Source organism: Falco biarmicus, chromosome 2, assembly GCF_023638135.1.
Source record: "Falco biarmicus isolate bFalBia1 chromosome 2, bFalBia1.pri, whole genome shotgun sequence".
Taxonomy (NCBI): Eukaryota; Metazoa; Chordata; class Aves; order Falconiformes; family Falconidae; genus Falco; species Falco biarmicus.
The window spans coordinates 44342192-44357839 of record NC_079289.1 but is presented as its reverse complement, the minus strand read 5'-3'; the positions used below and the strand labels follow the sequence as shown (position 1 = coordinate 44357839).

Genomic DNA, 15648 nt, shown 5'->3' with positions numbered 1-15648 from the left:
CCAAGGTAGTTTGGATATTGTAAGCAAGACATTTTTAGGTGACTTGATTGTTCTGCAGAATGGAGATTAACATTTCACAGTCTGACTTTTAAAGCCTTTTGAATCTGGGCAATTAAGCCACCTTTTAAATCTCTGGTCTAAATATACTAGCTACTAACCTGTTGAGAAGCTTCTGTTATTAGATGGTCTGCATAATATGCTTACGCTCAACACACTAGATAAACATGGTTTCATATATTACTGGTTTTTATTACTACTTCTATTCCATTTGAAAAAAAGTAAGTTTCTTCTTCAGTGAACTGTGTACCCCAAATGCTGTAAGAAATAAGGATTGTGCCTTTCTGTTAATTTCTTATTTGTGCGATTAAGTTGAAAACTGAAGTAAAATCTTGAGTTATTTTTTTGCATTTTATATTCACATGCATATATTACCGTAAAAAAATGGAAATAGTACATGTGAAAGTTTTTTACATAAAACTGAATGCATAATATAGGCGTATAGTGCAGCTATCCCTTCTCTGCAAATTACAGATGAAAACCTCAAGCAGACAGTTAATTTTTAAAGCTTAAGTCAAACTTTCTTTTTTAGTCATATAGTTAAGAGAGGGAGTTATAAAAACTTCTGCAAATAAATGTTCTTTAGGAGAGACAATACATGAAAAATTTGTGATCTCTCACTGTGAGGCTAAACAACCACAGATCAGGTTTTTAAAGACATTTAGGAGAGTATTGCTTAATGATTTTAATTGGAGTGCTTCAGATGGCTTAAAACCTCATCTGTGTAGTGTCCCAACTGAAAAAAATTACTTTTTCAAATTGAAAAAAAACCCAAACAACTTTTAAATGGTTCTAATACAGGTCAGAAAATGTTCATTTTTAGAAAAAAAGAAATATTTTTCTATGAATTTTGTTTGGAGCATTTCCCAGGTAAACTGCAGTAGTGTCAGACTAGATGATGCAAATCTCACATAACGGTAATGTTCTCATAAAAAGCTCATTGACCATTCTGTGGTGGGAAAAACTCATCTAACACTGTATGTTGAGCTTTATAATGTTTGGATGGCATTAGAGAACCCAAAAAGTTTAGGTAAGAAACATCTCAGTACATAGCTTCTTAGTGAGCAAAATCCTTGTATTGCTTCTAGATTTGCCATACAGTCAGGCTTTTGAGGAGTGTTTTTGGGTAAGTGAACCATTTTTAAAACCAGCCATTGGTACTGACAAATTTGAGTAACCGCATTCAAAATAAACACCCTCTTTTAATGAATAAAGTCCTGTTTAATGTCTCCAGTTATTTATAAACCTAGATGTTTTTAGCAGAAAATTATGTACTAAAACTACAATTACTTCACTACACACATAAGAATGAAATTCAGAGGTTTGTTTTCCTACAGCATGACATAGTTACAAGGCATTTATTTCTTTTCACAAGGGGTGCTAAATGTGATGTTTTCATTTCTGGTTAAGAGCTGTATGCTAGAGAGATTTCTTTATAGTAGGAAGGAGTTATCTTCATGCATACCACTGCTTTTATTAATCGTTGCTATTTACTTTTATTAACAAGAGTCTATGTGGACTAACACAAATGAGAGGTTACTTAACAGAGTATTTTGAGATATGTGGAAGACCTATAAATTCACCCTGCAGATGATTCTGTCACTCAAGACCAGAGGTTTTATATCTGAAGTGTATCTGCAGGTGCATGGCTCAGTGCGCAAGCACATGAAGTGCTCTGCTCCCAGGGCCATCTTGGTTCTCTCCATGGCCAAGTGCCAGCACAGCCCATGGCCTGCCTGGGAGAATTCTAAGGGGATGAGAAGGAGAGTGGTAGTGAATATATGTGTGGGCAGCATCTGACAGTTTCTCTTATTCCTAAACAACCTCTCCTTTTATCTTCACGTGGTAATACATTTGTGCCTTCACACTTGAATCTAAGCAGTAACGTCACACACTGTAATAACCTGGAGATGGGTCTCCAGATTGCTCATGCAAATAGTTAACAGCAATGACAGCTGCTCAGCTAAGCATTTACCTTAGCCACAATAGCTCTTGCAGTTTTTAGTGAAGATACAGCTAAAGATCCATACAGCTGTCTGAAAGATGTCCACAACGGACACACTTCTGAGCAACCCAACAAAGTACCTCCAGCTCTGGTAGAATATACTACTTTAAGGCCTTGATTCAGTCTGGTACCTATTTGACTATTGCTCTCCTTTAAAGGAGAGGCTGAACAAGGCTTTGAGCAACCTAATCTAGTGGAAGATGTCCTTACTCATGGCAGGGTGGTTGGAACTACATGATCTTTAAAATTCCCTTCCAAACCAAACCATTCTGTGATTCTGTGTTTCGGTTTGACAGCTATTGACACAAGCAACCTTGAGCACTCTTTGAATAGTCTTTCCAAGTGAGGAGGACATTTTGATATCGAGGGTCTGAAAGTCAGCCTTAGCTCTAGAGGTATGACACTTAAGGATAAAGGCATGTAAGATGCTCTGGTTAAAGGGAACTCTGAAGACCACATTGAAAGGAAACGTAGATGGATCTGCAGGATTTCTCATATCAAAATGATCTGCCTGAATCTGTCCCACTCCTCTTGTGGAAACAACTGCTGTCAGAAATGATGCTTTCACAGCATGATGCAGTCTGCAGAAACCTGAACAGATCTACTGCCTGTCAAGGGACCACATTTTAAGTCACTTTAGGCCATTCTGTGAAAAATCAGTACAAATCTGGCACAAGAACATTCACAAGGAGATTGCTGTCATAGATAGCCTTCCTTATAGTTGCCTTGCGCTGATTTCAATCAAGACTGTCTGTTTCATCACAGAATCAAAACCACATCCAGTAGCAACCAACAGCTTTCTCAACAGACAAGGAATACAAAGCCCTGCAGGTTGCTGCAAAACATTTATGAAGTTGCAAGAAAGTACTGACTCATCATCCTGGGAAACCTGCTGGAACCTACCCAGCCTAAGGAATATGTTCTAAAAAGATTATTGGCCATCATCACTGTGCACAGAAGCAAATTGTGGATTGAGTCTAAAAAAAAATTCACTTGCAAATTAGTCCTTGCTGATCCCTCCACACTCAAATTACATAAGACTTGATAAGAGAACGCTGGCACTGATAACACAGATGTGACTGCTCTACTTAAGGAATCTACAATTTACATAATGCAGAACCATCTCTCTTGATGAGCAGGTGAGATAAAAACACAACACCAAAAGAACACTCCTCCAGGAAGGAATGAAAACCATGATCAAGCATAGGGCAGCTCTGAGGTTAAAACAAGTATTCAGTCTTGATTGTCAGGGTGTAAGCATATCAAAGTTATGTTAATTTGCCTACAATACGGTACTCAAATACAAGACTTTAGAAAAATTGCAAAAATGATTGTATTTTTAAGGGTCTGTTTGAAAACAATGATTTGAACATTATTTTTGTTAGCTGGTACTTGTGAAATTGCTTTTTAGAAATAAAACTAATGCACATATTGTATGTAATTTTAAAAAATAATAATAATAATCTGCTTTGTGTAACTATAGCATAAATTAAACCTTAACTTAAAGAAGCTGCTGCAGAACTGCAATATTTATTAATTATAAGTAATGGTTGAAACAACCATTTACTTTTGAAAAGGCTTTAAAAATACTTTTTTTTCCCCTTAGCTCTAAGATACAGAGAAACTAGGCTTCATAAACCATGTTAATGTTTTCACTATTACTTTTCTAATAGCACTAACATTATTTGCACAATTTACAGCCCTCCTTGAGGAGCATTAATTCTCTGAACTCATCCTCTCAAAAATATTCCACACACAAACCAGCAAAATGCTGTTTAATAGCAGTGTAAATCTTTTGATCCAGCAGAGCTTCACTTGGCATATATTTGGTAGGAATGATCATTGATTTTCTTAAATCTCATTCTATTCAGTTCTGGAATAGTTGGGAGCTAGACTGGTCTGCAAAGTAATCTGAAATCACCTAAAGGAAACTTTAATTAAAAAGTGTCATCAGGAAATTCCAAAAGGTTATCCTAATGTCAAAAGATGACTGGAGTGGTTAGAAATCCCTTCCTCTAACCTTCTTTACATTTACAGGGAAGCAAAGGATCAACATTATAAATTTTATACCAGATTATAATTTCTCCTGTGCTCCAGGGAATATCAGCTAACAATTTAGGACATTTGTTTTAAATGTGGAGTTATGAATAGCAAAATTAGGGACTACTGATATGTACCAAAAGACCTAAGACACTGGGCTGTTTCCAAGAATTTCTCTGGCCTAAGAAACTATGGCAAAGTTGAGACAAACTTGTGATAAGGGAATAATACTTATTTTTAGTTTACAAGGAATATTTGAAGCTACAGGAAAACACTTACCAAAATACCTGATGTGCAAAGTAAGTGTAACTTTTTTGCTACAAAACCATTAAGGATAAAAATATTTCTTTGTCAGACCACACTTTCATTTACAGAAACAGCCTAGTGGTGAGCACAACCCAGCTCATGGCAGCAGAGTACTGCTGGTATGTTTACCATGAATGCTTGCACTGTGGTGCAGAAGCATATTCTTCCTTAACCTCAGGCACTTTAAAATGCCAAAAATTCCCTTTATAGTTAATTGAAAGTAACAGGCATCTCTAGCAAATGACTCACTCCATCCAAAATCTGAATTGCTTTTCGGAGATGCTACTTCCTCCATGAACTACTAAGGAAACCTGACTTAAGTTCCTTATTTAGGTGCCTGAATTTGTAGGCTAAATTTAGAAAGAACATCTGTGCATACAGATTATTTGTAATGAACCATAAAACCCCATGAGAACCAATGCTAATTATGCATTTAATTTCTTATATATTTTAAAAGCATAAAACATACACTTTCAGAAATGACCTCACCTATTCAACCCCTTTATTTCCTAGATTTTGAGAGACATTTGGACTACTATGTGAACAATGACAGACATTTTCATGTTACTATAATTCAAGAATTTGATTTGCTAGTTCCAATTCTTTCATGATTTTTTTCACAATTGGAAAGTAAGATCCTATATATAGAGAACACTGATTTTTCATCTCCTGGAAAAATATAATTTACCTTTGAAGTTTTTCTTCTATTAAATAAAGTCTAGAAAAACAGTAAAAACACTTGATTCAGGAATAAAAAAAGATCTATTCTTACCAAATCAAAGTTAAGTCTAGTCTTGTCTGGAAGTATTAATAAATATTTCAGTTTATTTATAAATTTATTGACTTATGTATACACTTACTTGGATAACAAAGATTTTTAGGTGTTCCTCAAGGCATAACAAATACTATCCCAAACCATCAAAACACTCTGAATAGATACATATGTAAGACAGTATGTAGGATAAAGTGTTTAGCTATGGTGAGTCCTACCTTTTCTATTTTCATTGCTTCAGCAGATTTGTTGGGGGAAAAAAACCTGTATTTTTCATGTAATTGCTTCATAATACAATCAATCACATCAATGCTTCATAATTGTTACCATATGCATTTCCTAAACAGAGATACCACATAAATATCTAATAGCTAAAATGCTAACTCTTCTGTAGTGCAGTGGGACACAGGTATTGACTTCCTTGAAAAATCAAGAGGCAGATGATTTTATAACAGCTTACTTGGGAACCAGATGTTGAACATAATTCATAAAGCTATATGATGGTGGGAAGTTGCTCAGTGGTCAAAGAGTTCTGACAGCTGGATGTAACACCAAATCAGTCTCCCCACTAGAGGAAGTATGCTTGAGTTATGCCTGAAATACCCTTTGCTGGTGGACTAGTCTATTATTTTTCTCTGACTTTAATTCTTTAGTTTTACTTTTGTACATTTGGTGGGTCATTCCTCTACTTCATGAGAGCTCAGCTCCAAATTCACTTTAAACCTGACTGTCATTGCTGCTTTTCCAAACCTAAAGCTCTTTTTCTGACAGTATGAGAGAAATCACACATGCTATAGTTTCACCATAAAGACTGGACTTAGTCAATGATAGAGTGTCAACATGTCCTACTTCATGGCCAACAACATAATTGTTTTCCAATGATAAACACATAGGTGATTTTATTTTCTATTTAAAATAAAGAAACAGTGATTTTAATTACCTGACATCTTTTTCAAGTTGCATAATACGTTCTTTCTGTAGACTTATTTGAGAATCTCTCTGTTGCACAGTTTCAATCAGGTATTTGTATGGTTGTTGTACTTGACCCAACAAAGAATTTGCTCTGTCAAGCTGCCAAAAAAAGAAGTATTACTATTACACATTTTATAATTTATAAAGAATGATTACTTAATTAATATTGATTATTGGATATTATCTATCATTAACAATTGCATAATATAAGCCCCAAACCTGTTATTTCACAAAAAACCGAAAACACCCTCAAATCACGATCTAGTACATCATCTTCTCACTTTTCCGTTCTAATTATTTATATCATGCTACTGCTCTCTACACTTCCCTAATCTCCATTTTCAAGAGTTTTAATGTAACAGCTTCCACTGATGAAAAAAATGAGTGTAGAAAAAACATCTGTTTGTTCATCTTATTAACCAAAATTACTTTTTTAAAACAGCATACTGTTACAATGGAATTTTCAGCTTGTAAATTGAATCTAAATAAAACCACAGTAATAATGGAAGAAAAGTTCCCTTTCCTCTGATCAATTATCATCAATTATGAACAATGAAATACACAGAATGTTTACAAGAGTAGTATAAAATGTCATACCCATGAGTAGAAAATAAACTTTGCTAGCCATACTCCCTGAACAAATGAGCACCATTAGATTTAAAAAGCCTGCATGATATGTCTTGCACCTTGAGCAATATAACAAGATCATTCACCAAAATATGTACAGAATTAAGATCACACATCAAGATTTAGCAGTTTCAGCAGCTGGAGTACATATAAGTCAAGAATACCAACTAGATTCTTTACAAAATAAAGAATTGTTTAAAGTTTAGATACAAACAGATCTAATGGAAAGAATTCAATGGAAAATGATTAAGCTGATTAGTTTATACAATTTCTCGATAAACAATCTGTATTTGCAAAATCAGACTCAGGAGCCAATTGTCCTATTTTGTGTTGTTCCAAACAAGCAGGGGAAAAGACACCACCGCTTCCTATAGAATTAGCTTATTTAAATAACATTTCCAGACTTCCCTAAAACCAGATTTTTCTCCTATTCACGATTTTCAAAACATGAGACTGTTTTTCCTTCTTTCTTTCCATTATATTTTTATTTTTTATCATGTTTATTTATTTTTATATTATATCCCATATAATTCCATTACATTTTTATTGCAGTTTTACTTCAGCCTTTTACACTCTGTGAAATATGCAAAGAACTTATAATGTAGTGGTTCAAATTTATTAAAATACAGAATACAGACAAAACTTTGCTCTCTACACTTCTCTAATCTCCATTTTCAAGAGTTTTAATGTAACAGCTTCCACTGATGAAAAAAATGAGTGTAGAAAAAAACATCTGTTTGTTCATCTTATTAACCAAAATTACTTTTTTAAAACAGCATACTGTTACAATGGAATTTTCAGCTTGTAAATTGAATCTTGCTTACCTTACTGACCATGGTTTTAAAAGTGAAATGAGGGACAATAACACTGCACTTCTTAAAATTAATGCATATCCTTAAATATTGTTTAAATATACTAGTTCCTTCATGAAATACCTATTCTAGTCCACAGTGAAATCCCAAGTTTATTTTAGAGAAGGAAAAAAAAAAAAAAAAAAGGCAATCATCTTCTTGAAAAAAATATCTTCAATAAATTGATAAGCAATTAAAAAAGACATTATTTTCCTAAAAGTACAAGCTATTAAAAAAAGATGTCTTTCAGGAAGACAATAGAGTCTTTACATGACCAACAGGTAATACCAAAACATGGAGTTCTAATGTCTAGGATGGTTTAAAAACCTTGCAGTATAAAACCTTGAGGCTGCCATTACAGAAGAAAATTAATGCAACTGATCTTGTTTGGAATCCTGGTTTTGATACCCTAAGAACTTTCAAAGGATGCTGTCATCACATTGTGAAGTTCCTCATTGTTCTTACTGATAAGAATTAAAGTACTTCAGCGGGAAAGGACAAGTGAGGTGTTGTAAGCTTTATTTATTTATTTAAGCTTAATTGACTACAGTTAATTCATCTGTTAACTTGCTAACTTTACCAGCTAAAAACATGCTGCTGTTATGAAAAAAAGGCTATCCCTTCCCTCTCCATGTTGGTGTTTTGCTGCCTGTTTGATTCTATAAATTTAAAAGAGGTTGTCATTAAACTGTAGTCAATCAAGCACTGAACACATTTAATGGATCTGCTTTACTAATACACAGACATGTATATAGAATAAGCATTGTCCATGAGCAAAAACATTAATTTTTGTAAGCATCTTTGATTTCTTTCTGCCTTAATGTACAAGATTTACTTAAGTATTTCTGTGTCATTCTTTTAAGTGATAAATCTGACACATTGCAGTTGGACATTTATTATTTATCCCTGAATGGAAACCTCTATCAAGCTGAAGGATTTCCTCATTGTTCCGTTTGATCTATACAGAGTGAGATGTAAACTTGCTTTTGGTAAAAATGTTTCAATTGAGGCATACAAAAAGCACAAATACAACGTCATGATGAAGGCTCATCATTCAGCAGCAAGCCAAATTTATTAGCTTAGTAAACGTCTTTATTTAGTATATCACTTTTACTGTGTACTGACTCAGTATTTGCTTTTTAAGTCACCCAAAGACCATAATAGCCTCCTAGATGCAACAGACTATCTATCCACCAGTTCTGGCACTGTTCAAGATCTCTGCAAAGTGAATTAATTCCAAAATTTAGATTGGACAGTAAATGTAGTAATTGCAGATCACTACTTTGCAGAAGCTGATATACAGCTTTCCAGTTACTTAGACCTAGAGTAACATCAAGTGAGCTGCAGAGGCAATAAACTGATTATCACTAGGTGAGGACCTTTCTTGGATCATGTCATTAAGAATTCCTTTATTCTGTTTATCGTAGACATGGTCAACAAACCTTTAGTATGAAGTCTCAATACCAATTTTAACATTGCAAGTCACTGCTACACAAAGCAACAGAACAAAGACTTTAAGGTAAAATTATTTTCTAATGCTGTATCATGACCTGAAAATAGATAGGAACCTGAAGTTAAATAAAGCCTGACAAAGTATAACGGGACTAACTGAAGAGTGCCAAGCTTTTTTCAGTGGCTGACCTTTTCAACAGGGTTCCAATTTTCAATCAGGCACGTTATTTCAGACTTCCATCAAATGAATGAAATTATGGAGAAGTCAATAATTTCTTCTTGGTAATTCTGGACTTTCTCAGAAATCAATATGATTCCTTTCTATAAAGTTCAACAGCAATTTGTTGAGGACAGTCCAAAAGGAGAACCTCTAGAAAGAGCATTCATTGCAGTTATAGCAATCTTTTTTTTTTTCCCCTCTCCCCTTTAAAGAGCTTAACAAAAGTTGTATCAAAAATACTACAGTGAAATGCCAGTATTTAATCCAAGTTCAAAAGAAAAGTTGGTCTAATCACTTTGGTATCAACTTTCGTTCCATGTTCTAGATTTCATCTAGATAACTGAACAAAATGTCAATTAAAAAAATCATAATGGGCTACTTGAGCATGCTGTAGTCTACCAGACATGTGTTTTGCAATTTTATTTTAAAAAATAAAATAAAATAAAATCAAGAAAGATGATAGCTTGGAGTAAAAAATCTACCTTAGCTCAGGGGATGCAGTAAAGACAGCCAACAGAAGTTTAAGAACCTTAACTATATAAAGAAAGATGATAAATAACAATTAGTATAAAATATGAAATACAGAAAATTTACAAGAGGAGCTACAACTTCAAGGGGAATGTTGATACTAGCAGACACAGAACTCCTAGGAAAAAAAAAAAGGTAGCAAATAAATCCTAGAAGCAGTAAAACCCATTATGGCAGAGAGATGGAAAAACTGTATATAATGTTGAAGAAAACACAGAAATTTTCAATAAAACTTTTTGCACTCTGTTTGAAAATTCAGATAGATGATCAGCTTATATAACATGAAAATGATGAACTATTTTCCAGTCCATTAATAACAAGTATAAACTGTTTGTGCACATATTGAGGGATGGCAAGCAGAATGGCTTAAAGTTATCAAACAAAATGGCCTATAATCATACGCAAAATTAAAAAAAAAGGGGGAAAGAAGGAAATCTGATGAAGCATTCAGATCTGCATGCCAGACATATGTTTAACAGAAAGAAGGTCTCAAAAAGATTTTATTTAACCTTATGAGTTTGATATTAATAGGCTTAGTAGCTGTGTGTTAGCTAGCTGCGAGACATTGAACTTTGTACTGGATGATGTTCTGATTTAAACTATGCAATTATATGATACAAGATCAAGAAAGGGCTACGTGATATCTCATGGGAGAATAAAAACAAGGTGAAGATGTTCTAGTGGAATTTTGCAGGAATTTGAACTAAGGTCACTGGTACTGAATCTTTCATCAGTGATTTAGAAGCAAATATAAAACGCCTGTAGGTAAGAAGAAATGTATTGAAGTGGAAACCAGACGGATTTAAGTGGGAAATAAAGCATAGATTTTATTAACAATAGTGAAAGAATAGTGATAGAGAATAATACCATGGATAACACTGGGATCACAAATCTCTTGATATATTGAAGTTATGTATTAGTCAAATACAAATTACTAGGATATGGCTAAGAATCCATAATAAATTGTAGTATTGGTTAAAAAAAACCCCAAAACTGTACAAAAACTCCATTGTTCATGTATCTTTCATTGAAATAATATATACAATCATATATATATATACACACATATAACCCACATAAAAATAATGTAATTTCAAAATATGTAGAAAATGCAAATATTTGCACTGTGAAGTACTTGGGTGTAGTTATCCTAATTTATAACTACCATGGCTTTAAAAATCAAACTCTTAACCACATTCCTGAAATAGTCAGCCTAGAAATTCCATATAGTGGCAATATCTAATAGCAAATCTAGTTCATTGGTTCCTAAGAGAAACTTAGGAAACAATCTTAAAAATATTTCAAAAAATTAGTTTGCCCTAGTTCTGGGAGATTTCAAACTGAGTTTTGTTTAGTATTCATTCTCCATGTCACTGTAATATGTGATTTCAGGTATTATATACAGAATTGTAAATGAACATGAAATTAAAGTCATATGATAACAAAGCAAAAAAATCAATTTTAGCTTTTCAAAAAAGCAGCTTATGTTAAACATTCCTTAGATCTGTATATTCAAAAGACTTAAAAACTGAACAATGTAGAAAAAGATTTACAGAAATATCTTCAGAATTGCTTTAAAAGTGGTGTTCATTGAACAATTAACTATCAAACATAAACTAGTTTGGCTAGCTGGTCTTCTGTTCAGAAGTCTGAGCATTGTCTGTCTGGCTTACATTATTATTTAGCCTGTAAAGTAATCCCTCTTTCAATCTTTGTTTCAAAACAGAATATAAATTTCTTTGAAAACGTTTAACATTGAGTTTTCATTAATTATGAGGCCGTTTTTGACATCAAATAGATAATAAATGCTGTATAGAAAACATTTCATTTTACAAACAGCTGTTCTGCAATGTTTATAGTCTCTACAGATTTCATTGTTTTGTAGCAGTAATTTACCTCTTGTGAAATCTGTGTTACTTGTTCCTTCTGATGTTCCAGATCTTTTACAAGCAACGAGTTTTGCTTTTCTAGCTGCAGTAACCTCCTTGCCAAGTGAACACTGTGCCAATAAAAAGCAAGCTCAAGTTGATTTTTTTCCAAAAAATACAAAACAAATTCTCACATTTATACTTTGGAACTTGATTGCCTTAATTTTTCACCAATGCTTAGATACTAATATATATAAACTACATAGTGAAACATCCAGAATGTTCGAAGTTAGAAAAACAATGAAAACATTATTAAATTTAACAGCACTGAAATAGCATTCCCACAGTTATACCATTGTAATATTTTTTACAAAATAATTACCTACATAATTTGTACAGTACTACACAATTGTAGTAATCATGTCAAAATGTTTCAACTAATTATGAGTATTTACTTTTTAGTAACTTTAGGGAGTCACTGTAATTGGCTTCTCCTTAAATAATTTTTTTTTAAAAGCACATTAAATATACATTTTATAATGGAACACTGAAAACTTGTATTTTATCATTTCCAAAACAGAGGCAAAATTGTTTTGTCTGATGTTTAATATGCTAAGTAACTAAATGTTATTGTCACTTTTTAAAAAAAATAAACTGTTATACAGATGTGTAACTTAATTTGGAAGTTAAATGAATTCTTGAATTACTTAAACACCCTAGTTAAAAAATGGGATCCTCAACCTCTTGCATGTTTCATGCCCAAAGTCAAAAGGCTTTGTTATCAACAAACAATTCAACAGCACAGTTCCATAGGCAGCAATGGGAAGATTCAGTATGCAAGTGCAGAGACTACTTCCCGACATCTAACCTAGTCTTCAAGCTGCTATTAATCACTCAGTCCTATTCAACAGTCTGAACAGCATGACTATATTCCACTAAAATGGACTCCTGGATGGTGAACTGAGATGTATTCCAAACTCCATTGACTGTATTGATTAAATTAAATTGGTTATAATGGAAGGTTAGGGGCCAAGCCTCATGTTAAACCTACGATTAGATGTCTAAATTTATGTATCCTGTAATAAATCCTGCCATCTTTATAGGACTCAGTGGCTTGGTGGCTTATTATCGAAACTGTATCTAGAGAATTTTATCACTGTACCCCTCCGTGTTTAGGTCCTCTAGTCACCAATCTTTCACAATGTGACATGAGAAATTCAGAGCTTTAAAAATGAGAGATAGACAGGGTTAATACCACTTTTTAGTGTGCCTTAATCACTGGACTAACGGCTCTCCACAACAATCTGTCCTTCAAGTCAAATGTGTAACATTTTTCAGAAATTTGTATATTGAAGGGAGAACTCACTTCAAATCTTTAGACTCCTAATGTATACTGTCCATAAACTGAAGATGTAAGACTGTTGGTGTCCAAATAACGGATAGCAAAGTGTTATCCAGTTCCTGACCATAACAATGAATCTATAAGAGTGTAAGTGGTCTAAAGCAGACTGACAGGGGGATTATATTTACCCTTAAGCTGAGGCTAAGAGTGTGTAAAGATAGATGAGTATATAAACTTTCTCTGAAATTTGACCAGCCTAAACCTCCACTTTCTCCTCAGTAAAAGGGAATACACTTTCACGTTTGGCAGAAGTCTTAATATTCTTCACCTGCATTATAAATCTATCATTTCATACAGTCAATGTTTTACTTTCACCTTTTATGAAAGGAATTACCCGACATTCTCAATAGCATTCACTAGGAGGCTGGTTCTCTCAGTTCCTTCTACAAAGAGCATTAGACTGTGTAAACAATAACTGAGAAAAAGAGAAATTAATTCTCCAGACTAGTTATTTGGATTTTTATTTAGGAGATATGAGATGTGTGTTAAAAGCACATCTAGTATAAAAGAGACATGAACCACAACTTTTTTTGACCAGTTAGTGATCTTATGCATTAGCTCTTAAGAATGCAAGAGGAAACCTGGTCACCTTCCCATGGCAACTTTGGGAATGTAGCCCATCATAATTTTCCCAGGTCATTTTTAAATTTAAAAAATGAACTTGACCTGAATTTGCAAGTATTTAAAGATAAACAAAAGTACATCTTTCAAGAATGCTTGTCAGTATGTTTTCTGACTAGTTTAAATTTAAAGCAAAGGGACAAAGACTGATCTGCAAAGACACCTTATTCTGGAACTTCAATTCCAACTATACTAGGAAATTATGCAGTGCCTAAGAATGTGATAATTTATTGTTAACAAACCACTAGTGTTCTTGATAGTATTCTGGCATTTACTCCTTAACACTCTCCCAAACAGTTCCTAGGCCCAGCTGAAGACCTAGTGTGGGCAAGCAAATCATTGCCAACATGTAGTTCACATTGCAGCTAACCTGCAGTGAGCGTTTAGTTTTGTGGAAGTGGGCTACTACGTGCCATTTGGTCTCAATGCTTCAGAATGTTCCCAGGCATATTTAATTTACTACTATGGGTGTATGGTGCCTACATCTGAAGCAATGAAATAGTTGTTTCTGTCAAGTAGGCAAAGAGGTATAGACCCCACAAAGCACTATGCTTGAATAGGAAACGAAGTTTCTGAGACTGAAATGCATGCTGTGAACTTACCAGAGCTCTCCTTTTAGGACCCCATACGTCTGGAATTAAAAAGCAGGTAGCGGACTCCAAAAAGAAAATTATTCACATTTGTAATAGATTCTCTTTCCTTAAGCACTCCCAGAGAGAAAACTTATCTGTGTTTCTTTAATGGCTCTAAACATAGAAGTTGGTGTCACAGAGACTTCGCTTTAAAGCTTGGGGAACTAAAGGCATCACACACATTTTCTACATGGCAGTTTTCCTTGAGCAGCAGCAGGTAAACGATACACAGACTTTTATGGCTTTTTTAATCTTCTCTAATTTTAAAAGATAAAGAAAATCTATTAAGTCTCCAACACCTTTATAAAGGATTATATCAGCTTCATCTGCCAATGCCTTTTGGAACAGAGGAGGAGCACATGAGGCATTCTGATACAGCCACTTCTAAGCTCAGCAAGTGTCTTCCAAGCACATCTGAAATTCTGGCTTACTGATTGTCAATCAGATTCACTAAATCAGAAGTGATTTAGTAGAATTATTTTACATGTAAATAATCTAATAAGGTGGGGAAAAAGAAGGAGCCAAGCTGAAACTCAGGAAAGTTCTTAAACTATTGACAGAGGAGGAAGGAACTGAAGTTTTAGCAAATGATATTATAGAACTCTCAACAGTCTGCTAAAACAGGCATACAACAGGGTTATGGAGTTTGCCCATGACCCCCTCTTTTTTCATTTTTTTCCCTTTTTATTTTTATTTCCCCTTTTATTTTTATTTTCATTTATATTTAATGAAATATAAAAAGAAATCTCACAAGGAAACAATCTGAAGAGGTTTAAAAACTTGAAAGAGCAAATTAAGCCATGCCAAAGTTAAGTACTACATAAAATCTTTATGATTTTTGTCAGCAATATGTAATTCAGTGCATAACAGGTCTAATCTGACTGATAACCATATTGACAACTTACTTGAAAAACAAATATAAAGGACAGAAGAAATAGTACATGGCCCATAAATCTGTATTGCAAGCACGAACAGATCATTTGCCCTCAATTCTCATCAGTAACTTTTGATGTTAAATGTTCTTTGTCATGGAGAAGGTGGGGGTTACAAGGCCAAAACCAACTAAACCAACTAATACTTGTAGTAAAAAACAGCTATACATGACAAAAACTGCACTTCCAGCTCCTAAATGCTAGAAATGTACACTGTGAAGCTATGGTACGTTTGCCTTGTCTTTATACTCTTCTTTTATGTGTCTACCAATGATGGTGGAGTTTCTCAGTTTTTGCAGAAGACAGCATGGTCAAAGCTCACTGCTAACACAAAATATGCAGTTGACTTTCCTGCATTTGAGC

General features: G+C 33.9%; 1 protein-coding gene across 2 annotated transcripts in view; it reads right to left on the bottom strand.

The window, feature by feature from the left end:
• Nucleotides 1–15648, bottom strand: part of PIBF1 (progesterone immunomodulatory binding factor 1) — a 121369-nt gene that overhangs the window by 25529 nt on the left and 80192 nt on the right. For both annotated transcript variants that reach the window (XM_056329179.1, XM_056329180.1), the window contains 2 exons: nucleotides 11727–11829; nucleotides 6121–6251 (listed from right to left, as the gene is read on the bottom strand). In XM_056329179.1, the coding sequence (XP_056185154.1) occupies nucleotides 6121–6251; nucleotides 11727–11829 (234 nt within the window). The remainder of the gene's footprint in view (nucleotides 1–6120; nucleotides 6252–11726; nucleotides 11830–15648) is intronic.